Here is a 25,819-nt window from a genome sequence, read left to right as displayed (position 1 = left end):
GCCACCACATTCAATCTTCCGGGTTTGTATTCGACCCGGAAGTGATATTCTGCAAAGAATGAGAGCCATCTCGCCATTCTTTGTGATATGTGAGGTGACTTCACTGCAGTGCGCAGTGATGCATGGTCGGTGTAGACCACACACGATCTACTTCCAAGCAAATACACTTGGAACTTTGCGAGTGCGTATTTCATGGCAAGGAGTTCCTTGTCATGTACCGGATAGTTGCGCTCAGCTGATTTCAGCTGACGCGACTGGTAATAGACGACACGATCACGGCCCTCGTGATCGTGCTGCATCAATGCACATTCGATCGCGAAGTCGGATGCGTCACATACGACGTGGAATGGACGATCTTGGTCAGCCACTGCCAAGATCGGTGCCTCCATCAAGCCCCGCTTGACTGCATCGAATGCCTTTTTGCAATCGGTTGTCCAATTCCACACAGCTTCCTTCTTGAGGAGCTGTGACAGCGGGTGGATCTTGCCCGCGTAATCCTCCACGTACTTGCACAAATACTTGGCCAAGCCAAGGAACTGCCTCAGTTCCTTGACACTTGAAGGTGGTAGCCATTCATTAATCACTCTGACCTTTTCCGGGTCAGGCGAACACCATTTTTCCCTACGAGACACCCGAGGACGGGTATCTCGCTCTCCCCGAAGATACACTTCTTCAGGTTCGCGTAGAGCTTATGCTTTCGCATAAGCTCAAGTAGCTTCCGGAGATGCACCCTGTGCATCTCTACGTCGGACTTCCCGTCCCCAGCTCGGCTGTGGATGAACACATCATCGAAGTAGCTCGGCGCGAAGTCGCTCACCGAGCGCAACAAGTGCGTCACGCACCTGTTGAAGGTCGCAGGGGCGTTCTTAAGCCCCTGTGGCATCACTAGCCACTCCCAGAGCATGCCGCTTGGCGTTCTCACTGCCGTGAGAGGGATATCGCTCTCACGCATTAGGATCTGATAGAATCCATCTCGCAAGTCGAGAGCACTGTAAACGGTGCTCCCGGCCATCGAATCGATGATGACATCTTTTCATGGTATCGGCGTCTGCGCCGGTACCGTCGCATCGTTCAGCTTATTGTATGCATGAACGATGCGCCATCCGCCCTGTGGCTTTTTGACACAGAACGTCGGAGCACTGTGCGGGGACTTTGATTCCCGCACTTGTCCAGCTTTACGACGACTTTCAAAGAAGTCGTCGATCGCTTTTACTTACTCGCGGCAGTGGCCACTGCCGCGTGACACAGTACTTCGTGCCCGGCACGAGATCAATCTCGTGTTGAATGCCCTTATCCTGCGGAAGCTCCGCAGGAATCTCTTCCGGGAGTACGTCTTTGTACTCCCTCAACAATTCGTAATAGGGACTCGACTTCAGCGAGTCCCAACCTTGTTCCTCGAAGCGCTCTCGCTTCGTCTTCGCACTGAGAGTGTCTTCACTCTCAGTGGTACTTCCCATGAAGTGCTGCCTCAGCTCTTCGCTCTCGCTCTCCGTTCTTTCGCTGTTCGAAAGAACGCAGACCTGCTCGATGCGTCCATCGTGCAAGTCACGCGTGAAGCGCTTCCAGCTCATGGCTGGAAGTGAAGTCAACTCCGACGCCGTCGGAGGAGGACTAGCGAGTTCCGTCTCACGATACTGGAATCCAGTATCGGTGCGCGTCAAGACGCTTAGCGTCTCGACATCCGGCGTCACCGCCTCAGTCTGCCCAGCATGTTTCTCGTTGCGTCTCGGTCCCGGACCGAGACTTGTGCAGCGTTCTCCGCATGCGCCGTCTTCTTGTTGTGCGGAGCCGGGCTCCGCACAGTTGTTCTTCTGGTCCAGGCCCGGCCGTGGACAGTTGTTCGCCGGCGGACCCTGTCCGCGGGCGCGCGGTATCAAGCCCGGCTTGACCGCATGTTCCTTCGTGCAGCCCGGCTGCACGGTAATGTGTCCTTTCGCCGGCAGACCCTGTCTGTGGGCGCGCGATATCAAGCCCGGCTTGATCGCATGGCGCTTCGTCGTGCAGCCCGGCAGCACGACAGCATGCAAATTGCGTCAGTGCGGTACGTTTGCAACCGTCCGCACTGTTTGTAGCGTCAACTTCCGGAGTTGGCACGCCTTTGTCACCTCGACGCCATTCATCGGCGGAGCCCCTCATGACCGAGGGTGCGTCGGCTCCGGGAGCCGACGCGTCGTCGTCGACCTGACCTCTTCGGGTCAGGGATTGTCCCTTACACACTTGAACGTGGGTGTTGGTTCCCGGAACCAGCACATCTTTTTCTTCCGACGTCGGTAGCATTGCCGACGTTGGTCTCACTTGTGCGCGCCCTCGCGCACTTCTTGGGCACTCCGGGACAGCAGCATTAAGCGCTGTCTCGACTGGCGAGTCGCGCGCACATGCTGGTGCGTGCGCTGCGGTAACAGGGCCATCGCTCTCTGTTCCGCTGTCGCGGCCGAAGCGCACGAGCGTGCGCTTCTCCCAGTCTATCACCGGATCATGCCGTGCAAGCCACGGCATGCCCATTACCACGTCGAACTTATCGTCCAGGTCCAGGACGATAAAGTGTTCGACAAACACTCGTTGTTTGTACGAGAAGCGCACGTTCACGACGCGCTTCTCGGTCTTCACGATGGCATCTGTTGCCAGTCGGACTTCCAGAAGACTTCGAGGTACCTTTACCTCCTCGAAGTCAAGACTCGGCAGGCTTCGTAGTCGAACAAGCTGTTCGACGCGCCTGAATCTACCAATGCTCGAAGATAGTCACTTGCTCTCTTTGAGTAAACCTTCAGGATGACTAGGCTCGTCCTGTCATCTTGTTTCTTGCAGCGAGAGCTGGTCTCACTGGGGGCTGCAGTCCTCAGTGTCGCGTGCCCGATGTCGGCACGCGTGACTGCATTACCAGTAGGGCGCCCCGCGCCTACTTGATGTTCGTGTTTTTTGTTGGTCCGCGGCGATGCCTAGCATCGCCACGACGGCCACCATTGTAGTGCATGGGAGCTGTGCACTCCCGTGCAAAGTGACCGATCCTTCCGCAACGGAAGCATCGCACGTTACCTCCCTGCTGCTGGTAACCAGCAGTTGTTGAGTTCGAGAGGTCCATTGGTTCGAAGCACATAGAATCAGAGAGTCGGCGACCATACGCCCCACTCCTTGCGCGTCTGCCAGACAGAACATGGCGAACGCGACCTTCGACAGCGGGTCGACGATGCGTCGAGCCACTCGCCCTCTCTTCCCACGTAATTGCTTACGCTCAATTTTAATGATTGAGCACGCGGTGTCGTCCCTGACGACGCCATCACTGAGGAAGCAGTATCACGCGGCTCCTTCATGATGAATCCTAGAGCAACACCGTGTTGCTCTGTCGGCGATAGCGTACGCAGCATCGTAGCTATCGCCGCTTCTCCAATGACTGCTGCCAGTCGTTGGAGGGCTTCCCACTCTGGGTCAGATAGGTGGGGGCAGTCGGCGCGTGCAACATGCGTTGCAGGCGTGTTGGAGCACTTTATGGGACCTCCGTGCTCATGTGGTTCTCGGCTCCGCGTTCGTACACCTCGTACGAACGTCAAGCAGTCGGTCGTTGGACGGACTACAAAGTGGTCACCAGGTGTAGTGGGTCTAACTTATCTCACTACTTTTGCTTACACGTTGCGCTACGTGCATGAGGAAGCGTAGGAGTTGTTAATTACTTGAGGTAATTATACTTGAGTAGCCAAGTATAATATAAATCAAATAAAACACCAAGTAGCTAGTTTAAGGTAAAATGAGAACGGTATTGTTTGTAAATTGATCTTCCTCCTACATCTGCTAAAACTGTTTATCATCTATGAAAGGGGTTGGCAGCGGCTGGCTGTCAGAGCCCCGTTGACTTGTACGTCTCTGATCGGTAGAAAGATGCTGCTTTCTACCAATAGGATCTTTGGGTATGTGTGGACCACTCATTGTGGTGGCCCACTTCAATGTATCCATTGGTGTGTCTTACACCAATGTGAGGAAGTATCTAAAACCTTTAACAGATATTTATCTGTTAAATCCACGAGTGGCTTCTAGCCGCTTGTGCGTGTAACCCCGTTACAATTTGCACGAGCAATCAAATGTAGGTTCCTAGGGATATCTGAGCAAACAAAAGGATACCAGCTGCTCGATGTTTCCGACAGCAAATCCCTTGTGTCCAGACCGTAGCATTCGATACAAAGAACGGCTCGAACGTTATTACTCGGTCATTCGGAATAAAACCGGACCAACCCAACAGGGAGGAGCTAAAGGAGATCGATGCGCTGGGTATATCATCCAACAACGAGGTGAACAATGTGGAAGTTCCTGTGATTGAACACTCTAAGGAGTCGTCAGGAGCAGTGGTCGCCAAACGAAAGAACAGACAGTTGTCCGTACCAGTGGGTGCTCAGCTCGGTTCCAGCCGGATCAATGCCACGAACGCGCAAGGCCCAACCCAACAGGGCGGCACACGGGCCATTCCTGTGCGGTACTCGGACTACAAGTGCTTTCAAGCCCAAATCGATAAGGCTTTTGCAGTAGATATAATTGCAAATAGGAATTCAGTTTCTAAAGTATTCAGGAGGCACTAACCCGATAGCACATAATACAATGCTGGCTTTGGAGTACCAGTCACAATTCTATAATGGAACATGGGAGGAAGCTCGGCTGCTCCCTGGCCAGAAGCCGTTACTATGTCATTGGGTATTATCAGTTAAGTATAATGTTGACGGCACCACTGAGCGGTTTAAGGCAAGACTAGTGGCAGAAGGATATTATCAGGAATACGGTGTCAGGTGTGGCTATGGATATGCACCAGTGTCACGGTTCAGTTGCTTCGCCTTGGACTGACAATTGGAACAATCTTGGATTGCTACACTCATCAAATGGATGTGAGCACAGCCTTCCCAATGGGTCAATGGAGAGCGGTGTATATGCACCAACCGCCTGGGTACAAGATACCAGGTCATGAGGGTCCGGTATGTGAGCTCAAGAAAAGCATTTATGGACTGAAATAAATGGTACAAGATACTCCACAAGTTCTTCCCCAACCTTGGTTTTGACCGACGCAATAACGAATACTGCATCTATGTCCAAAACGTGGGAGAGAGTTCGATCATTGTAGTGGTATACGCGGGCGATCTTCCGATCATATCGAAGAATATGGAACCGATCACCAAACTCAAATAGGATCTTTCGGGAAGATTTAAGATGAAAGACCTAGGAGATATCCACTATATATTAGGATGGAGGTTAGAAAGAACAGAAAGAACAGAATCAGGACAATCCCACAGTACAAGTTCAATATGGGACATTATACAGTAGTGCTTACGCCGCAGTTCGTAGGAGTAGAGCTTGTAGCAGAAACAGAGCTGTCAGCTCAGGAAACAGCGGCTCAAACTCAAACTTTTGGCTTTAGAGGGCTAGTTCGATCGCTGCACTATCCGGTAACTCGTTTGCGTTTTTAACTACGCTATCGATTGGCCCAAGCACTCAGACCTACGAGCAGAATCGGAGATGACATTAGGTGTGCTGTATTTCCTGTGACATCGGTAGTGGAGTCGAAAGTTTCAAGACACAAGGGTGCATCCGCTGGGTCCATAAGGAAAGCAGCGTCGAGCTCGCTAGAAGGCCGAGAAGATTAAGTAATTCGAGCGTGGGTCGAGTTCGACCATGTGCGGGGGGAATATAGAGAACTCCCTCGCGTCCAAGGGCATCGAGATTTCGCGAGGTTCACGTGTTGGTGAAGTTTCCGTCAGTTCTCCCAGCTCGATGAAACATGGTGGGGGCGCCTATCTACTGTGGCGTCGTTGGTGTTACTGGAGACGATTTCCTTGAGGAAATCGACGAGAACAAGTCGGTGGTCCACTTGAAGAAAGCCGTCAACGAGGAGCAGAAGTACCCGTTCCCTAGTTTCAAACTGGAGCTCTTCGTGGTGAGGAAGGATGGCGGCAGCCGAGTGGCGGTGAACGACGACGAGAACAATTTGGATTTAATCGACGACATGAAGCAACTGGAGGATATACATGCATGACTCAGCGCTGCGGGAGATGCGACAAAGTTTAGAGGCGTTCACGTACCGGTGAAGATCCCCACGATGTCGCCTATTCAGGTTCCGGAATCCTATGAGTTTCACCAGTGCAATGCACTAGCTGAGATGCACAAGACTCGGAGGAGTAAAGAAGCTGGTGGTAACAGGGACCGGGAAAAATTGAGAATTGCATTGACATGCCAGTTCTACAAGTAGTAATGACTACAGAACAAGCAGCACCAGTAATACTTACTGCAATTACTGTCTACTCATTCTCGGCCTCTTCTGAGTCCGCGTCGTCGGAATCGTCAATGTCAACGCCCACGACGGAAGCCTCACTCCACCGGTTGCTGTTAGAACGTAGGAGCGTGATGAGCTCCAAATGAGCAGCAAGAACGCGCGTACGCGACGGAGTCAGGATGAGCTTGTGTTGCAAGAAGAGGCGCTCGCATTTGTTATTCGTAGGAGGAAAATGCTTCACCAATGGAGCGTACTGGTAAAGCGAGCGGCCAGAAAGCCGCTTCTTCTTTCCGTCGCGCAGCACACCTCGGGCGAAGTCATCGTCTCCGGTCTTGCGCTTCTTCGAGGATGCATTCGATGGTTGTGCTTGCATAGTGTCCACACGGAAACAGCTTACCGCCTCCGCCTCTACGACTGTCAAGGGGGCGTCATTTAGAATCTTGGCAATGACGACTTCGACGGACGGAGGGGCACACTTTTGGCTGCTGGGTGGAGGTATTGTATTTACCTGTGCTCGGATACGTTTTGATCACTGAATCGAAGATCACCCTCACATCGGCGAGCGTTCACTGCTCGGAATGCAACGCCACCGTCACACTGTGCAGATCTGTCAAGTCGGTGTGCATCTCTTTGATCTTTCGTTAAGCGCGGTACGTAGTACCCCACCCCAGGCACCTTTTTCGCGACATATCGAATGCGCAAGTAGTGCGACAGCGTGTCGTACACCGAGGACCACCGAGTAGTGTTCATTTTGAGAGGCCAAAACCTCATATACCTAGCAAATTCAGCACCGTTGGTGTGATACCTCAGCTGAGCCATCAAGTTGTTGACTTTTTTGAAAGGTGGCTGGTGGTTGAACAAAACCTGCTGATTTGCCAAGTTGAACCGACAGCTCGCTCAGCCAATCAGAACCGCCCCGTTTTACGTAGCGATTGACTTGTTTGTCGCGCAGCTGTCACCCACGAGGGACTTGACCATCGAAATCACCTGATCGTATAGGTGGAGGACACTAGCAATAAAACCGATGTGTTCATCAGCAATATGACCACTGGTCAACGGAGAGATTGAGAGCAAGGACGTCTGCATCCCTTCCCTCTTTTAGTGGCCCAGAAAGAGCAACGACCTACTTGACCAGCCGTCGAAGAGAAGGCCGAAGTTTTCAACCATGTCGACACTCAGCTTCTTGCCAAGGCTAACCGTGTAACGGGGTTACACGTACAAGTGGCTGCAAGCCACTTGTGGATTTAACAGATAAATATCTGTTAAAGGTTTTAGATACTTCCTCACATTGGTGTAAGACACACCAATGGATACATTGAAGTGGGCCACCACAATGAGTGGTCCACACATACCCAAAGATCCTATTGGTAGAAAGCAGCATATTACTACCAATTAGAGACGTACAAGTCAACGGGGCTCTGACAGCCAGCCACTGCCAACCCCTTTCATAGATGATAAACAGTTTTAGCAGATGTAGGAGGAAGATCAATTTACAAACAATACCGTTCTCATTTTACCTTAAACTAGCTACTTGGTGTTTTATTTGATTTATATTATACTTGGCTACTCAAGTATAATTACCTCAAGTAATTAACAACTCCTACGCTTCCTCATGCACGTAGCGCAACGTGTAAGCAAAAGTAGTGATATAAGTTAGACCCACTACACCTGGTGACCACTTTGTAGTCCGTCCAATGACCGACTGCTTGACGTTCGTACGAGGTGTACGAACGCGGAGCCGAGAACCACATGAGCACGGAGGTGCCCATAAAGAGCTCCAACACGCCTGCAACGCATGTTGCACGCGCCGACTGCCCCCACCTATCTGACCCAGAGTGGGAAGCCCTCCAACGACTGGCAGCAGTCATTGGAGAAGCGGCGATAGCTACGATGCTGCGTACGCTATCGCCGACAGAGCAACACGGTGTTGCTCTAGGATTCATCATGAAGGAGCCGCGTGATACTGCTTCCTCAGTGATGGCGTCGTCAGGGACGACACCGCGTGCTCAATCATTAAAATTGAGCGTAAGCAATTACGTGGGAAGAGAGGGCGAGTGGCTCGACGCATCGTCGACCCGCTGTCGAAGGTCGCGTTCGCCATGTTCTGTCTGGCAGACGCGCAAGGAGTGGGGCGTATGGTCGCCGACTCTCTGATTCTATGTGCTTCGAACCAATGGACCTCTCGAACTCAACAACTGCTGGTTACCAGCAGCAGGGAGGTAACGTGCGATGCTTCCGTTGCGGAAGGATCGGTCACTTTGCACGGGAGTGCACAGCTCCCATGCACTACAATGGTGGCCGTCGTGGCGATGCTAGACATCGCCGCGGGCCAACAAAAAACACGAACATCAAGTAGGCGCGGGGCGCCCTACTGGTAATGCAGTCACGCGTGCCGACATCGGGCACGCGACACTGAGGACTGCAGCCCCCAGTGAGACCAGCTCTCGCTGCAAGAAACAAGATGACAGGACGAGCCTAGTCATCCTGAAGGTTTACTCAAAGAGAGCAAGAGACTATCTTCGAGCATTGGTAGATTCAGGCGCGTCGAACAGCTTGTTCGACTACGAAGCCTGCCGAGTCTTGACTTCGAGGAGGTAAAGGTACCTCGAAGTCTTCTGGAAGTCCGACTGGCAACAGATGCCATCGTGAAGACCGAGAAGCGCGTCGTGAACGTGCGCTTCTCGTACAAACAACGAGTGTTTGTCGAACACTTTATCGTCCTGGACCTGGACGATAAGTTCGACGTGGTAATGGGCATGCCGTGGCTTGCAAGGCATGATCCGGTGATAGACTGGGAGAAGCGCACGCTCGTGCGCTTCGGCCGCGACAGCGGAACAGAGAGCGATGGCCCTGTTACCGCAGCGCACGCACCAGCATGTGCGCGCGACTCGCCAGTCGAGACAGCGCTTAATGCTGCTGCCCCGGAGTGCCCAAGAAGTGCGCGAGGGCGCGCACAAGTGAGACCAACGTCGGCAATGCTACCGACGTCGGAAGAAAAAGATGTGCTGGTTCCGGGAACCAGCACCCACGCTCAAGTGTGTAAGGGACAATCCCTGACCCGAAGAGGTCAGGTCGACGACGACGAGTCGGCTCCGGGAGCCGACGCACCCTCGGTCATGAGGGGCTCCGCCGATGAATGGCGTCGAGGTGACAAAGGCGTGCCAACTCCGGAAGTTGACGCTGCAAACAGTGCGGACGGTTGCAAACGTACCGCACTGACGCAATTTGCATGCTGTCGTGCTGCCGGGCTGCACGACGAAGCGCCATGCGATCGAGCCGGGCTTGATATCGCGCGCCCACAGACAGGGTCTGCCGGCGAAAGGACACATTACCGTGCAGCCGGGCTGCACGAAGGAACATGCGGTCAAGCCGGGCTTGATACCGCGCGCCCGCGGACAGGGTCCGCCGGCGAACAACTGTCCACGGCCGGGCCTGGACCAGAAGAACAACTGTGCGGAGCCGGGCTCCGCACAACAAGAAGACGGCGCATGCGGAGAACGCTGCACAAGTCTCGGTCCGGGACCGAGACGCAACGAGAAACGTCTGCTGGGCAGACTGAGGCGGTGACGCCGGATGTCGAGACGCTAAGCGTCTTGACGCGCACCGATACTGGATTCCAGTATCGTGAGACGGAACTCGCTAGTCCTCCTCCGACGGCGTCGGAGTTGACTTCACTTCCAGCCATGAGCTGGAAGCGCTTCACGCGTGACTTGCACGATGGACGCATCGAGCAGGTCTGCGTTCTTTCGAACAGCGAAAGAACGGAGAGCGAGAGCGAAGAGCTGAGGCAGCTCTTCATGGGAAGTACCACTGAGAGTGAAGACACTCTCAGTGCGAAGACGAAGCGAGAGCGCTTCGAGGAACAAGGTTGGGACTCGCTGAAGTCGAGTCCCTATTACGAATTGTTGAGGGAGTACAAAGACGTACTCCCGGAAGAGATTCCTGCGGAGCTTCCGCAGGATAAGGGCATTCAACACGAGATTGATCTCGTGCCGGGCACGAAGTACTGTGTCACGCGGCAGTGGCCACTGCCGCGAGAGTAAGTAAAAGCGATCGACGACTTCTTTGAAAGTCGTCGTAAAGCTGGACAAGTGCGGGAATCAAAGTCCCCGCACAGTGCTCCGACGTTCTGTGTCAAAAAGCCACAGGGCGGATGGCGCATCGTTCATGCATACAATAAGCTGAACGATGCGACGGTACCGGCGCAGACGCCGATACCATGAAAAGATGTCATCATCGATTCGATGGCCGGGAGCACCGTTTACAGTGCTCTCGACTTGCGAGATGGATTCTATCAGATCCTAATGCGTGAGAGCGATATCCCTCTCACGGCAGTGAGAACGCCAAGCGGCATGCTCTGGGAGTGGCTAGTGATGCCACAGGGGCTTAAGAACGCCCCTGCGACCTTCAACAGGTGCGTGACGCACTTGTTGCGCTCGGTGAGCGACTTCGCGCCGAGCTACTTCGATGATGTGTTCATCCACAGCCGAGCTGGGGACGGGAAGTCCGACGTAGAGATGCACAGGGTGCATCTCCGGAAGCTTCTGAGCTTATGCGAAAGCATAAGCTCTACGCGAACCTGAAGAAGTGTATCTTCGGGGAGAGCGAGATACCCGTCCTCGGGTGTCTCGTAGGGAAAAATGGTGTTCGCCTGACCCGGAAAAGGTCAGAGTGATTAATGAATGGCTACCACCTTCAAGTGTCAAGGAACTGAGGCAGTTCCTTGGCTTGGCCAAGTATTTGTGCAAGTACGTGGAGGATTACGCGGGCAAGATCCACCCGCTGTCACAGCTCCTCAAGAAGGAAGCTGTGTGGAATTGGACAACCGATTGCAAAAAGGCATTCGATGCAGTCAAGCGGGGCTTGATGGAGGCACCGATCTTGGCAGTGGCTGACCAAGATCGTCCATTCCACGTCGTATGTGACGCATCCGACTTCGCGATCGAATGTGCATTGATGCAGCACGATCACGAGGGCCGTGATCGTGTCGTCTATTACCAGTCGCGTCTGCTGAAATCAGCTGAGCGCAACTATCCGGTACATGACAAGGAACTCCTTGCCATGAAATACGCACTCGCAAAGTTCCAAGTGTATTTGCTTGGAAGTAGATCGTGTGTGGTCTACACCGACCATGCATCACTGCGCACTGCAGTGAAGTCACCTCACATATCACAAAGAATGGCGAGATGGTTCTCATTCTTTGCAGAATATCACTTCCGGGTCGAATACAAACCCGGAAGATTGAATGTGGTGGCCGACGCGTTATCACGTCGGCTGGACTACGCGGAAGCTGCTGACGTCAATGCCATTGACGTCATGCGATCAAGCAAACTCACGTCGTCTCTGTTGGACGATGTGAAGGCCGCATACGCGCACGACGCGGACGCGGACGCGAAACTCTTGCTGGCCTATGGCACAGCGCCTTCTAACAAGGCTCGTCAGAAGTTGACCAAGCACCTTCGTGCGCGTGCACACCGATATCGGGTGCACGACGGAATACTGCTTTATAATGCAGTCGACGACAACGCGGACCGCATTATCGTGCCAAATGACGATGACCTGCGCCTCAGGATCATGTACGAGTATAACGATGCCCCGCCTGCGGGACATCTCGGACGTGAGAAGACATACGTCCTTCTCGCGCGCGACTTCTACTGGCACCACCAGTACAAGTGGGTGCGCTAGTACGTCCGTGCTTGCGAGGTATGCCAACGCGTAAAGCCTGCGCCATTCGCGCAGGCTCCACTGCAATCACTACCGACTCCGTCGGAGTGTTGGAAGTCCATGTCTTTGGACTTCATCTTTGGTCTTCCCCCGGACAGCGGAGGGAACACCGGTGTTGTGGTCTTTGTAGACCGTTTCAGCAAGATGGTACATCTTGCTGCGGTGCCAGCAGAGGTGACCGCGAAGCAGACGGCCCGTCTGCTCGTCGACATGGTGTTCAAACACCATGTCATGCCGTCCGACATCGTGTCGGACAGAGACCCGCGCTTCACAGCGCACCTGTGGCAAGAAGTGTTTACACTTCTTGGGAGCCAGCTTTCCATGTCGACTGCGGATCATCCGCAGACGGACGGTCAAACCGAGCGCGTGAATCACGTGCTCGTCGACATTTTGAAGAGCTACGCTCACTCGTTCCAATACTGGAGCGAGTGCTTATCGATGGCAGAGTTTGTCATCAACAACTCAGTGCATGCCTCGACCGGGCATACACCGTCCTACGTGAATGCCATGCGGCATCCACGTCTACCGAGTTTACTCGGAGTGATGGCTCCCACTTTAAGTGGGGGAGGATCTACGACTGCAATACAGCAGCCGCAGAAAACCGCTGACACTTGCACCGTGTCAGCTGCAACAACGAACAAACCACATGAGTCTGCGCAGGGCGCAGACTCATCCAACAACCAGGACAAACGACCACAAGACCACGGGTCTGCGCAGGGCGCAGACACCGAGAAGAATCCCGCAGAGGCCGGGCCTCTAGCGGAGAGGGAGCTGAATGACTTCAGCATGGATGCAATCAACTTCCTTACCAAAAGACTAGCGGTAATCCGGTTTGTCCAGGATGCACTAGCAGCTTCTATTGACCAACCGAAGCTGAACGCAGACAATGTGGGCAGAGGCAACACAAATGAATTTAAAGTTAGTTCATTAGTTTTGTTAGCTACGCAAAACCTGCCTAAACATGCAGTTTCGGATTTCGGAGCAAGTAAGCTTGCTCCGCGCTTCATCGGGCCGTTCGCTGTGTTGACACGGCACGGCAACGCTTACAGGCTAGACATACCGTCTAGAATGCGCCTCCATCCGACCTTTTACGTCGGACGGCTGAAGCCATACCTGCAGCACGAGCCATCTAGCTCGGCTGACCCGACGCCTCGGCAGGAGCCGAGGCAGAAGCGGAGGACTTGGCCTCGGTGACGAGCAGCCTCTCCTTCATCTGGGTCCCCAGCTCGACCTGGATATTCGAGGCGGTCTGCGAGACCGCCGCGACTTGGGCCTTCTGGTTCGCCAGCTCCTGCTTCAGGGCGGCGAACTCAGCGCCCAGCAAACGCTCCACGGCGGTCACCCGGTCGTGGAGAGATGCGTACTGATCAGCACGGGGCTGATCATACCCGGGGCGTGTTCCCACCCCCGCCACCGCCGATCCGTGACGCCCGCGGCCCAACCCGCTGGATTGTTGAGCGGATTGTTGACCATAGTATCCCGAAAACGAACCCTCAAGGGGCTCGTTTTCGTATTCGCTGGAGAGGATTTCCTCCCCATCAAGATACATGGGAGCCGCGGAACGTCTTGGTGGAGGACGTTCCGGAAATGGTGAGGGCGTACGAAGGGCAGTACGCGCTGGCGCAGCGGAAGTAACACGAGCGCTGCGATCATCGCTAGCGCCCGAACCCTCACGTGCTAAGAACTTAGCACGGAGCTCTTTGAGACTCTCGGGCACACGGAATGACGTGTACCCGTTCAGGTCGCGGCCGCTCAAGCGGACCGCGCCTGGGAAGCACTTCGCGAACTGAAAGCCCTCGGGCACAGCGCACGGCACATTAGCCTCCTCCACAGCAACGTGGAGTTGCTCCAACTTTCCACGCTTTGAGTATGTCTCGAAGCGATCATGCGCTTGCTTAATCCGATCACGGTAAGCACTCGGCTTCTTGTTGAATTTTTCAACAAAAGCATTCCAATTTTGACAAAGTGCCTGCCATTCGGGCACTTTGCTGCGAGAAGATGTCTTCTTGCTTTGAAACCATCGGAGCTCATAAAAGAGTCCGATGTAATAATCGCGCCTTTGATGCGTCTCCGCATCAAAGTGCAGCTCGGCAGCCACGGCGTCATCTTTGATGGCGCTGCATACGTATAACGGCACCTCATTCGGAGGTACCGAGTTCCCATACCGGTCTGAGATCTCGGACGCGGACGGCATCCATGGATCGCGCGCTGCAGGCGCAGCGCGCGGAGTACTGAGAGCCCCAGCGGAAGCGAGTGGGGTATCGCTCTCAGTACGCGAACGCTTCGAACTCGAAGCGTCCGATTCGTCCCCTTCACTTGGGCGAATGTTCTTGGCGTGAGGGTCGAGCGATTCGCTCGACACTGAGTCTTTGCGCTTTGAGGGCGAGTTCTCCTCGCCCTCCATATCTTCATCGTCGTCGTCAAAGTCGACGACGTCGCCATACTTTGCCTTTTGGCGTTCGAAGTAGTCATCGATGGAGAGATGACTCTCCACCGACTTCGGAGTCTTCTTTTCTTGAGGCGCGCTCATCGTTGAATGAGCGCGGATTTCTTCTCCAAACGCGGAGAATTGACGAATGGTCAATTAAGAAGATTGACGTGCGGGGACCCCGCGCGTCTAACCTTAAGGAGGGGATGGTGTAACGGGGTTACACGCACAAGTGGCTACAAGCCACTTGTGAATTTAACAGATAGGTTATCTGTTAAAAGGTTTAGATACTTCCTCACATTGGTGTAAGACACACCAATGGATACATTGAAGTGGCCACCACATTGAGTGGTCCACACCTACCCAAAGATCCTATTGGTAGAAAGCACCATCTTTCTACCAATTAGAGACGCGCATATTGGCGGGGCTCTAAGAGCCAGCCGCTGCCAACCCCTTTCATAGATGATAAACAGTTTTAGCAGATGTAGGAGCAAGATCAATTTACAAACAATACAGTTCTCATTTTACCTAATCTAAGTCACTTGGAGTCTTATCTGATTTAAATTATATTTGTGTATTCAAATATAATTAACTCAAGTGATTACGAAGTACTTACGCTTCCTCATACACGAAGCGCAACGTGTATGCAAAAGTAGTGAATCAAGTTAGACCCACTACACAAATAGTTTTTTATCCTTTCGCACAACATCTGATACATACAGCAACGGACAGAATGCAACTGCCGACAACCTAACTGCCACCTGTCACTGCTATGAACAGAGATACAGCGCAACAAAATATTTAGCCAATGAAATGATTCCTAAATAATATTTTTAACCAATAGTCGTTGGTCTTGAAAAATGTAAATTTGTGGAGACCAGTCAGTAAAATGGAGGCAGACGGAGGAGCCCCCGGACACGGCTAATGCCTCGCCCTCGCAGCTTGTAGCTGTATCGGAACTGATAACGGCAGGTGTAGTGCTCGATGTCGGCATCATGGATCCTTTAAAGGCCGAGATGAAGGCGTTGTGGATGGAAGAACGACCGCCCCCACTAAACGAAGGTGAAAAACGACCGAAAAATACTGCAAAAGAGAAAAGGCTGGAAACCATCAAGCGTGCCATCAAGGCGTGGGAGTCTATCGATTCTACTACGGTTACGAGGGCTTTCAACAAAGCCCTTCTGACTAACTTTTAGCAAAATATAGCTGCCTCCTTATTTTGCTTTAATTCGTATCATAATTTTTAGGATTGTCAAATCTTGAAAGAAACATTTTAACCAATAGGGTTCTATGCACTTTCGTCACTGTTCAACCAAGACTGGCAGTTACATTCTGTCCGTTGCTGTAAGCAGAACACACGCATCCCCATATCTGGAGTGTTCTTGGGTCTTGGCCCACTTCTTTTACCAATTCATAGGGACTTTTGCTGTTTAGACGTCTTATTGGTGTGTAGTTCTGAACATATGGCACGTATTTCAGTGCTTCCGGCCACCATTTAGTCGGCATTTCAGCGTCATGTAGTGCACACCGCACTTTACCCATCTTATTTTGATGGTCTAGCTCAGCCGCTCCATTTCCTCTGGGCTGAAAACATTCGAGGTGTGAAACGTGATTCATTTTTCAGTGTAGCATTCTTTCCTTCCATCGGATCCCAGGTTTATGTGCCTCTCTCTAAAACCAGTCTTTATTTGTGTGTACCCTGGTTCCTTTAACGGTATAATCAGTTATGTATTTACTATAGAGCAGTTTACTTGCCTGATTCTTAGCGTCCGTGCCTGCACACAGCAGGCCCCTTTTACTGCAATGGCTAAAAGTACCAATTTATTCTTCCAATTACAAACTTGAACTTCCCGTCTATATTTCCTACTATTTGGTAGCCGGTTTGTTTCAGCCAATATTCGCAAAGTAAATTCGTCTGTACTTTAGGCACTAAAACCGAACAATTGAACTTAAAAGGATGCATTCCGTCCGGATCACTTAAATAGAGCTGTATGGAGCCAACCGTTGTATTATTAAGCTTAGTCCCTTCTACCTAAACCCCTGGCTCGGTCGTTTGATTCGAAATAACGTCACATCCGCGGTTAGTCCATCACCTCAACCTGAATCCAACAACCAATCATAACTGGTGATGTCAGTTACATTTTACTCTAACAAGTCAGGGTATAATTTTCTTACCACCTCTTTATTGGCTTTCGCCGCCACTTCGATGTTGCTGAAAGCTTCCGAAACCTTTCCACCACGTGCCTCAACTATCGTCTGCTCAACGTCTGCCAGGTCGTCACTTATCGGCGTATTCGAAACGACCGGTGAGCCATGTCTCGGTGGTGGCGAAACCATCAACTCATCAACATCCACCTGACTCGCTCCAGCGTTAGCGTGTCGCTGTGTCGTGGTTCTTACCCATCGCTTGCACTCACTTGAGCGACCACAATCTTCTTGTCCCTCTTGATTTGCCGAATCATCACACCATCGACCAAAATTTCGACGCGCGCCGTCGTGGCCTTTTCTTGCGCCCTCCTTTAACCCCTTCATGTGAGCGGCCGTCACCGGCTTCTGCAGCGCGGGGATCTTGAAGATGTTGGTGCGACACACGCCCAAGCTTCTGTCCTTTTTCTTCGGGGAGCAATCACGTTACGTATGCGTTTGTCCGTCCCGATTGTAGCGCCTTTCGCAATAGAAGTAGCTTCCGCACACCAACACGTGCCTTGCGCTTGCCCTGATGCTGGGCCACCCTCACATGATTTACAGGCACAATCATCACATGCATCACCTCCATTTGGCGGTAGCTCTTGTTCGTGAAGATATTGCGCAGCAATGCTCCAACAATGTCCAGGTCGAACCCGCCGTTGGTGCAATCCACCTGGTTTCCCCAGTATTGGCTTGGGAGCAAAGCCAGAAGCTTTACCGCCGCGTCTTGCTGGCACCGCGATCCTTAGACCACGACGTGATGGTTTGCTGTTGCCATTGGCATTTTGCGCTGCACCACGGTGGAACGAGTGCGATGCCAATCCATCGTCACCTGAAACCCAGCCTTAGCCCACTCTTCCACCCACTTATCTCAGACGCGATTGGCATATGCATACCGTGAACGGCAATCCACCACGGCGGAGGCACGGCGTTGGAGGCCTCGGTATCAATTGCTGCGTCTTTGTTGTGCTTGAATTCGAGCTACCGCGAGCTCGGCTAGCGAGCTTAATTCGATTGGGGGGGCTCTCATGCGGTTGGGTGTCTCGGGGAAGTTGATCGAGGAAAAACTCGCTGGGCGTTGTCTACATGATGCTTGCAACGGCTAGGGCTTAAATAGGACACGTAACCAATGAGCCGAAATCGTAAAACAGGGGTGCACCTTGATACGGGGCCGACTTCATCCTCTCGAAGCGGATGTAAATGCAGCCTCCTAGATTTTAAAGGGATCGTGTTAGTTAATTTTTTTAAACCTTACCGTGATAAACTGAGACTGTGTACTTTAATAGACACGCCGTGTCCGGTGAGCAGCCAAGTAGGTACCAGAGCAAACTCAGAAGCGAAGCGTCCTTGTCGTTATCGGGTGTCGTAGCATTGCAGTAGATTAACGTGGCAAGTAGCGCGGAGATCCGCTTTCGTGTATGGAGGCGCATGCTTCGTGAAGTCGGTGCCCATCTTAGCGCGGTATTTATCCAGGATTGAGGCAACATTTTGCAAGCGACGACCGGATATGCTGCTTAGTGCCGGAAATAGCTCTAGTAGATTCCCAAAGGAGCTACCGGTAGCAACTGTGGTTTCGATGGTAGTGTCCCTTTAGAGCTTTGTTGGTACGCAGGATGCATAGCGGTCGAGGGCGATATACAACACGTCCCCAGTGCCATCTGTCGCTATCACCGAGCAAATCTGCTTGGATGTCATGCCTAAGTCATGACGCTTCGCGATATTAAAATATCTCGAAGCGTTCGAACGCATTAAGCGCCGTCAAGTTCGCCTGCTTTAAGTTTCATGGTATCAAAGCCTTCGTTGACATCTCCGATGTATAACTGGCGGAAGTGCCTTCGTGCTCTGACGCCATTCATTTTCCCTGTTTACGACAATATGTGTCCGAACATGCGTCGTATTTAAAAAATATGAGATCGTCTTGCATTTATTACGATCATATCAAATACATGTACTGTTTCTTTGTTCGGACAAAATCCGAATTGTCCTCTTTACTATTAGCAACACAATTTGAAGCACGCCCGTTGGCCCAAACGGTCTAACAGAGACTTCTGATAGGCCAAGTGCTGATGTCATGTTGCAAAATTGCTGCGAAATTTACGATGTCGGAACCTTTAGGTACAGTACCACAGTAATTAATTTGGGCTCAAAATTAGTCTGTCTTCAAAATTAGTCTGGGCCAGACTAATTTATGTGCTACAGAAATCACGATATTCATATTTAGTCTGGGCACAAATATTCATATGTAGCAAGGTATCTTGCTTACCAAAAATACTACGGATCGGAATAGATGGCCCGAAGCTTTCTACCCGCGTCGACCGTGCTCTTCTAGTCCAAGACGTGGTATTCTTCAATCTCTGTCGTCCCCAACTTACTGCCGATCCCCACAATGGCGAAGACAAAGTCTCTGACTAAGTCCCGATCCCCGAAGAAGAAAAAGTCTCTGATGAAGGGCAAATCTCCAACCAAGGGCAAGTCTCCAACCAAGGGCAAGTCTCCAACGAAGTCTCCGGTCAAGCTCCCAGAGTATACTGCCGAACAGCTCGATCGAGCTGTCCTCGAAGTCAGAGAAAACGGAATGTCCATGATGGAAGCAAGTAGGATGTATGGAGTTCCCCCGCGAACACTACGCCGTCACGTGAAAGAAGAAGTAGGAAAGAAACGAGGACCTCCTCCAGCATTGACCCCTGATGAAGAAACGTCTATTGTGGAATGTCTTCTCGATCGGGCGAGTAAGGGTTTTCCAGCGAATCGGCTTCGACTAACCAACATCATAAAGACATAGTCAGCGACGAACGGAAATCATACTGCCCGTCCAGCGGTCCTTGTCGTAAATGGATTGCCGGGTTTCTCATGCGGCACAACAATGAATGTGTACAATGGTGTGATGATCCCCCCACTCTTCATCTTCAAATGATAGGGTCGTAAAGCTCCTTCCAATTTTCTTCACGGTGCCCCTGGTGGCAGCAGAGTCACTCTGTCTCCGAATGCATTCGTGGACACGGTGATATTCTCCGGCTAGATTGATCATTTCGTTCAGCATATTCCGCCAAGGAGACCAGTCCTGCTAGTACTCGATAACCACGGTTCACATATCGCATTGGGTGTGCGACAAAAGTGTCTCGACAATGGGATTAGAGTTGTAATGAAGTTGGTTAAATACAAAAGTAGTATTTTTCACAGTTAAATGCAGACTGGTAGCTGTTAATATCGTTAAATATTTGAGCAAATTTGCTCAATTGAAGCAATCATTTAAGTCAATATTATGCATATTTACAACGATGAGCTAAGGAAAGAAGCCCACATTGGTGCGCGACGCCGTATGAGTACTGGGTTCTGCTCGGTCTCGCTGTTTCCCCAGCTCCGCGAGCTCACGGACGTGCGGGTGCTGACAGCATCAAGGACTGCTATTCGAGCTGACGGCGAACCCCGGTGGCCAAGCTGCTGTCACGGTGCAGCTCAAGAGTGAAACGAAGAAGACTTGGTGGTGATGATCAAGGCCAGGACGTTCATCGACAAGTACGTAAAGAACGCTGTAATCTCGTCGTCAGTCAATTCTACCTACTCGCAGCTCCAGGCAGCCAACGGCGCCGGCGCCATTGAAGGTCTGCATGTACTGCGCGTGCTTTCTGCCGTCGCGCACGGTCTGGACCAGAAGAGCGGCGATGGCAGCAAGCTGCAGCCTTTGCCGCGTGCAGTGAGGACTACTGCAGTACAATGAACGGTCTGTGCTGGAAGGCGAACGAGTGGATCTAGGCGGAGGGGGGCGTCCAGTGCAAGCACGAGATCGTCGAGCCTGAGGACAAGGAGGAAAAGAATTCCAAGACACTCACGGAGACCAACGGCAACTTCAAGTTCTTCTCGGCGCTGCCCGACGGCTCCGAGCGGATCGACGCGCTCATCAAGCGCGCCTTCAAGAACTATCAGGACATGGAGTGCAATCGGTACACCGAGGACATGCGCCGCTACTACTACATCCAGACTGGCGGTCCTAACATCCTGGATAAGCGCGCCCAGGTGAAGTACAAGCGGTACACGCTGGGCGAGGAGTAGACATTTGACAACCTCTTCTTTGAGGAGAAGGAGAACGTGGCGCAGCTGCTCGACAACTTCACTAACAAGGCGGGCAAGTTCGCAATCAAGGGCTTCCCCTACAAGCTCGGCCTCTTGCTTTACGGCCTGCCCGGTACAGGCAAGACCATCCACATTACGGCCGTCGCCCAGCACACTCAACGCCATATCGAGCCGACTTCGCTGGGCAAGATCCACACGAACCAGAGGCTGCTAGACGCGCTCTTTGACATGAAGTTTGCGGTTTAAGAGTTGGATTCACCAGTCGAGATGGATTCGACGACGACGTCATGTTCGTCATGGAAGAGATCGACTGCGCGTCCTCCATCGGGAACGCTCGCAGCGATAGCGACACGAAGCCAAGCAAGGCCGATCGCATGTTCAACAGCCAGAAGAAGGCAATGGAGGAGGACCCCGAGGACGGCATGGCCGGGATGATTGCCCCCATGCTCAAGCCGAAGGGTCTAGAGGACAAGCTGAGCCTCTCGGAGCTGCTCAACGGGCTGGACGGCGTCATCGACTGTCCGGATCGCATCGTCATCATAACAACGAACCACCCGGAGAAGCTCGACCCGGCACTCGTGCGTCACGGCCGTTTGAACAAGAAGCGCTGGGTAGGACACAATGTGTCATTATGTCATAATGCCCAGGCATGTGCAGCAGATGATTGAAAATGACTTCGGTTCGAGTCTGTTCAAGAAGCGCGCAGGGAGTCCTTTCCGTCACCAAACCGACCTATCGACCAAGCAACATGGTGATGCAGATTAATATTTGACATGTAGTAATTCGTATCATTAAAAAGTTAACTGAAGTCGTTCACTGTTGGTGTACCAAGAAGAGGATTAACGAATTTTAACTTAAGCGGTTTCGCTTGCGAGGTTCACGTTTACGATTGCGTCGAGCAGGTACTCAAACTCCCTGTCCTGCAAGTCGAACAAGCATTCCTCTTCATCGTCTCCATTGTCATCGAGGTCGCTGTCGCTGTCGAGGTCACTGGCGTTTGGTCTCTCCGACGTCTGGTAGAGTGGCAAGCTCGTTGGCCTCGTGTCTCCGTTGTTGTTGTAGACAAAAGCCAGCTTTTCGACGGTAGGCACGAGGGGTCGATTGCGGAGTTTACTTTGAGCGAATCCGTGAATACTCTACAAACATTCACTGGCCGCAGATGAAGTCGGGATGCTCAATACCTTGTCAGCAAAGAAAAGGAGCTGACGGAAGGAACGGTCCAATAGCCACCATTGCAGGGGCGAGTCGCGACTTGCCTCCTTCATCTCATCTGCAGACCACGCGTCCTTCATATCAATGAAATCCAATAAAGCCGAACGAAAAATCGCTGGGGTCATATCATGAGGCAGTCCGAAGCGCTCAGCAAGTTTGACAGCATCCGTGGCTGTCTCCGCAAGACTTTTTCCAGAAAAGCGGAGGTATCATTTGATAAGTCCAGCAAGTACGCGATTCTGGTGGAGTTGGAACGAGGGCAAATGAATTTCCAGCGCTCTTCGATCAATTCAATGATTTTGCCTTGCACAGTGACGAGACCCCACTGTGCAAGGGCCCCCGAAAAAAATATTGTCGCTGCAGTAATTTTGATAAATAACAGCAAGTTATTTATTTTCTCAATCATTCCTAGATGTGCCCGTTATTTATGTTGGGCCACATTATTTCAGGTAATTTTATGTGTATCAAACCCTAAATTATTTCTTGCAGCGCCCACCAGCCAGTCATTCTGCTGTTCCTTTACAAACTTCTGCAAGACCACTTTCAATTTTTCCTCTTGTAGTGACCCCCACCATGGTATTTAGTGCCCAACGCCCCACCCGCACCTTCACTCCGGCTCAAGTGGCGGGCTTCTTCTTCCGGCCGTGCAGAGACGAATACGATGAAGTGGTTCCTGACCATCATCGGTGTTGTTACGGTACTGTTAGAAAGCAGGCTCGCCGCAATGGGTTCTCAAATCTGGTGGCACATGTTAGAAGTGAGCATCCTGATTTCGAGAGTCTCATGGTTGCTGCTACCTCTGCCGAAACGGGGTCGATTCTCAACTACGTTCGCCGTTCCTCTCTCAACCTTTTCAGCTGGATGGGGTGGATTCTCAAAAACAATCTTCCGCTCTTATTTTGTGAAAACGAGGCGGCTAGACTGTAAGAATTATGGATGTATTTTATATTTTATTAATATCTACTGAGTATTTTCTAACGCGTTCGCAGGTACTCGACTCTCAATCCAATCTGTGTGGAGACACTTGTCTCTGGGACGACCAACTTAACCAAGGCGGTCGAGCGTTCGATCGCGTTAGAGATGCCTGACCGCTTTGGCCTCATCTTTGATGGATGGACGCATTCATCTGAGCACTACATTGGGGTATATGCTTGTTACGAGGTTGAAGGGGAGGTGAAGATTCCGTTGCTCTGCATGGCTCCGCTGCTGGAGGAGGAGGAGGATCTCTCGGCGCGCGGCCACATGGCGTTCCTTGCAAACATGTTACCCCGAGATTTCGGGAAGCAACTGGATCAGCGCTGCTTCTTGGTAGCCGATAACAGCTCGGTGAATAAGCGGTTAGCGACGCTGATGGACGTGCCGCTCGTATGCTGTGCTAGTCACTGCCTTAACCGAGCAGGGCAGGCTAACATGCAAGACTACGAGGAGGAATTGGATACTGTCCAAAAGCTTATGATTCGGCTGCGAACACTGACGCAGTCAGCTAAGCTAAGCTAAGGTGAGTATTTTGTATTTTATATCAGTGACACCAATTATTAATTTTGCATTTAATTATTTTATTTTATTAGGGTGAAAACGCAACTCCGCCCGGTTATTCGGCAGGACACGAGGTGGTCATCCACCTTCGCCATGGTGAACCGATATTTCAAGTTGCTCGAGTTTATCGACAACAGGGACGACGTCATCGCCGATTTGATGCCTTCACCTGCGTGCAACCGCCGTCTGCGCGGCTTGCTCAAGGACCTTAAGAAAGTGGAGTCAGTGTCAAAGGCCTTGCAAGGTGAAGGCGTCTCGTTACTGGATGCGCGAGTCTGGCTGGATGGATTGATTTCCATAAAGCCGCACTACGCACGTTTCATCGGTACGTTTTTGTTATTATCCTTTTAATTTTCTATTACTAATGCTAATACTGCATGTACCTCTGTTACTTAGGACCCCACGCTGAGAAAGTACAGAGTCCTGACTTCGAGGCAGGGTGCGTAAAAGTACTGGGCGGTAACACGTCCCGACTTACACGAGCTGAGTAGTCGATTCTGACACCGCTCGCTGTGAGCAACCAGCCTGCTGAGACCAACGATGACGAGGGGGGGGAATCCTTCGTTGAACAGCTCCAAAAGCGCCGCCGGTTGGCCGCGAAGGAGACGAAGTACAAACTGCTTCACATTATCCCGGCGACATCGAACAAGGTCGAGCGCTCTTTCAGCGTGGCTCGCATCACGTTCGGACATGAACGTCATGGTCTGATGCCAATCACCTTGGAGATGATTCTTTTCTTACGAGAAAACGCTGCCTATTGGGACGCCAAGACGGTTGATGAGGCCATGCACTAGTAACTTCGCTCTTCATTCAACACACGTGAATGTGCGAAAAAAACTGTGGCTCTGTGTTCTTATTGACACCAATTACTCAATGATTTATTTACCTTCTTGCGCGCAGGTCATAATGTATGTTTGGTGCAGCCTCGACATTTGCCATAATTTATCCAGGCTCGAAGCCCATGATAAATATAAATATTATTTTCGGGTCCCCTGGTCTCGTAGTTTCAGGCAGTCAAACTCGTGGAGGATCATGGAGTTAGAGCACATGTCCGTCTCAAACATGGCGAGTACACGTGTAACAGGCTTCGTCAGGCGGAAGACGATCTTCGCGTTCGCCCAAAACTATCTGTCCTGCAAGATGTTGCGAGCCTCTTCGAGTTCTCGGCGGTCGCAGCGTCGCTGTAGTGCTTCATCAACTCGGTGTCTGCAAATACAGACTTTAGTGGTGTCTTGTTCCGAAGCACGCTCTTGATGCACTTCTCCTGAGTATACCACCTCGTCGAGACCGGCACTGACCGCTCGCCGGTTCTACTCGGATGCTGACGACGCTTGGCGCGTAAGCGGCCCAGTAGTAAATGCCTTGCCCGCACAAACTTGACCAAATTTACCGCTTTCTTCAACACTTGGGCTAAGAGCTCGATCTTGAACATATCTTTCAACAGCAAGTTCACAGCATGCGCAGAGCAACCATTGAAGACCACGTTGGGATACTTTTCCTTGACAAGCAGCCCAGCTTTCTTCATATTGGCGGCATAGTCGGAGACAATAGCGATGACTTTTCCGACACTAGCAACAGCTTCCACCTCTCCGATAACACGAATGCCATAAATTCGCCTGTGTGGGCCTCGCCTCCGATCGTACCGGAGGACCACATCATCGGCCGCATCTTAGGAGAGATGATCACGTAGTTCACAATGCTCTCCCCATTGATGTTCGACCAGCCGTCTGTGATGATGATCAGGCGTTTCCGCTTTCGAAGAGGCGCTTCCAGCTGATCTTTCTCCATAGTGTAGGCCAGGTCCAGGAAAGTTGAGCCAAGACTCTGGCGGGTTGGAAGACTGACGTTGGGGCGATGGCGGCCAATGCGCGCCGAAGATAGGGATTGTCGATCGCTCGAAATGGGATTCCGGTCGTGTAGAACGCCATTGCTATATCGAGATGGAATTCCTTATCTTCAGCTTTGTTTGATTCCCGTCTTGTAGGCGTTGTTGGGACCGATCCACCGTAGCTGACCCGACGTGACTTGGTCGGGGTACGAAAGCTGGGGGCACTCAGTGAGAGCACCCTGCGCTTCTTCTCCTCCTTCTGCTCCGCTACGTTGCTCCACTTCGTCTTTGTTGCCGGTGGAGCTGCCGTACAGATGAGGAGATGACGGTACATGTGATGCGCAGGCTGAGCGTTCATAATGACCTCCGCGCAGTAAATGCATGACACATTCGGGTGCTTCTTGGTCACGCTTTTAGGTCGAATCACGTCGAATTTGTCCCAAATCGGATCTTGCTTGCGGCTCATCGTGAACTTGGTCGGCTTGACGAAGTGCTGGTCAGTCGTGTTGTCGGCTTTGCTTCAGCTGCTCGAGGTGTTTTGAGTTGTGAAGTGCCAAGTCGTGTGCCGCGCGCGTGAGAGGCAGATCCCTCT

At 51.9% G+C, this 25,819-nt stretch overlaps 5 protein-coding genes across 5 annotated transcripts; 3 read left to right on the top strand and 2 right to left on the bottom strand.

The window, feature by feature from the left end:
• Positions 1–5,749: 5,749 nt before the first annotated feature.
• On the top strand, positions 5,750–6,004 carry IUM83_12442 (Crinkler (CRN) family protein; the record flags this gene model as incomplete). The annotated part of the gene is made up of 1 exon (XM_067937066.1): positions 5,750–6,004. One exon carries the CDS (start codon positions 5,750–5,752, stop codon positions 6,002–6,004), a length of 255 nt encoding a protein of 84 aa, XP_067785257.1.
• A 262-nt stretch (positions 6,005–6,266) lies between these two features.
• IUM83_12441 (uncharacterized protein) lies at positions 6,267–6,614 on the bottom strand (the record flags this gene model as incomplete). Its single annotated transcript, XM_067937065.1, has 1 exon — positions 6,267–6,614. The coding sequence occupies one exon, from the start codon at positions 6,612–6,614 to the stop codon at positions 6,267–6,269; it is 348 nt and encodes a 115-aa protein (XP_067785205.1).
• A 6,889-nt stretch (positions 6,615–13,503) lies between these two features.
• On the bottom strand, positions 13,504–14,495 carry IUM83_12440 (uncharacterized protein; the record flags this gene model as incomplete). The annotated part of the gene is made up of 2 exons (XM_067937064.1): positions 13,504–13,582; positions 13,651–14,495. 2 exons carry the CDS (start codon positions 14,493–14,495, stop codon positions 13,504–13,506), a joined length of 924 nt encoding a protein of 307 aa, XP_067785342.1.
• Positions 14,496–20,067: 5,572 nt separating this feature from the next.
• IUM83_12439 (mitochondrial chaperone BCS1-B) lies at positions 20,068–20,897 on the top strand (the record flags this gene model as incomplete). The annotated part of the gene is made up of 3 exons (XM_067937063.1): positions 20,068–20,274; positions 20,334–20,594; positions 20,658–20,897. The coding sequence occupies 3 exons, from the start codon at positions 20,068–20,070 to the stop codon at positions 20,895–20,897; spliced, it is 708 nt and encodes a 235-aa protein (XP_067785245.1).
• Positions 20,898–20,938: 41 nt separating this feature from the next.
• IUM83_12438 (Arrestin domain-containing protein A) lies at positions 20,939–21,319 on the top strand (the record flags this gene model as incomplete). Its single annotated transcript, XM_067937062.1, has 1 exon — positions 20,939–21,319. One exon carries the CDS (start codon positions 20,939–20,941, stop codon positions 21,317–21,319), a length of 381 nt encoding a protein of 126 aa, XP_067785249.1.
• Between the last annotated feature and the right edge of the window lie 4,500 nt (positions 21,320–25,819).

Source organism: Phytophthora cinnamomi, assembly GCF_018691715.1.
Source record: "Phytophthora cinnamomi strain GKB4 chromosome Unknown Contig81, whole genome shotgun sequence".
Taxonomy (NCBI): Eukaryota; Oomycota; class Peronosporomycetes; order Peronosporales; family Peronosporaceae; genus Phytophthora; species Phytophthora cinnamomi.
This window is presented reverse-complemented; position numbering and strand designations above follow the sequence as displayed.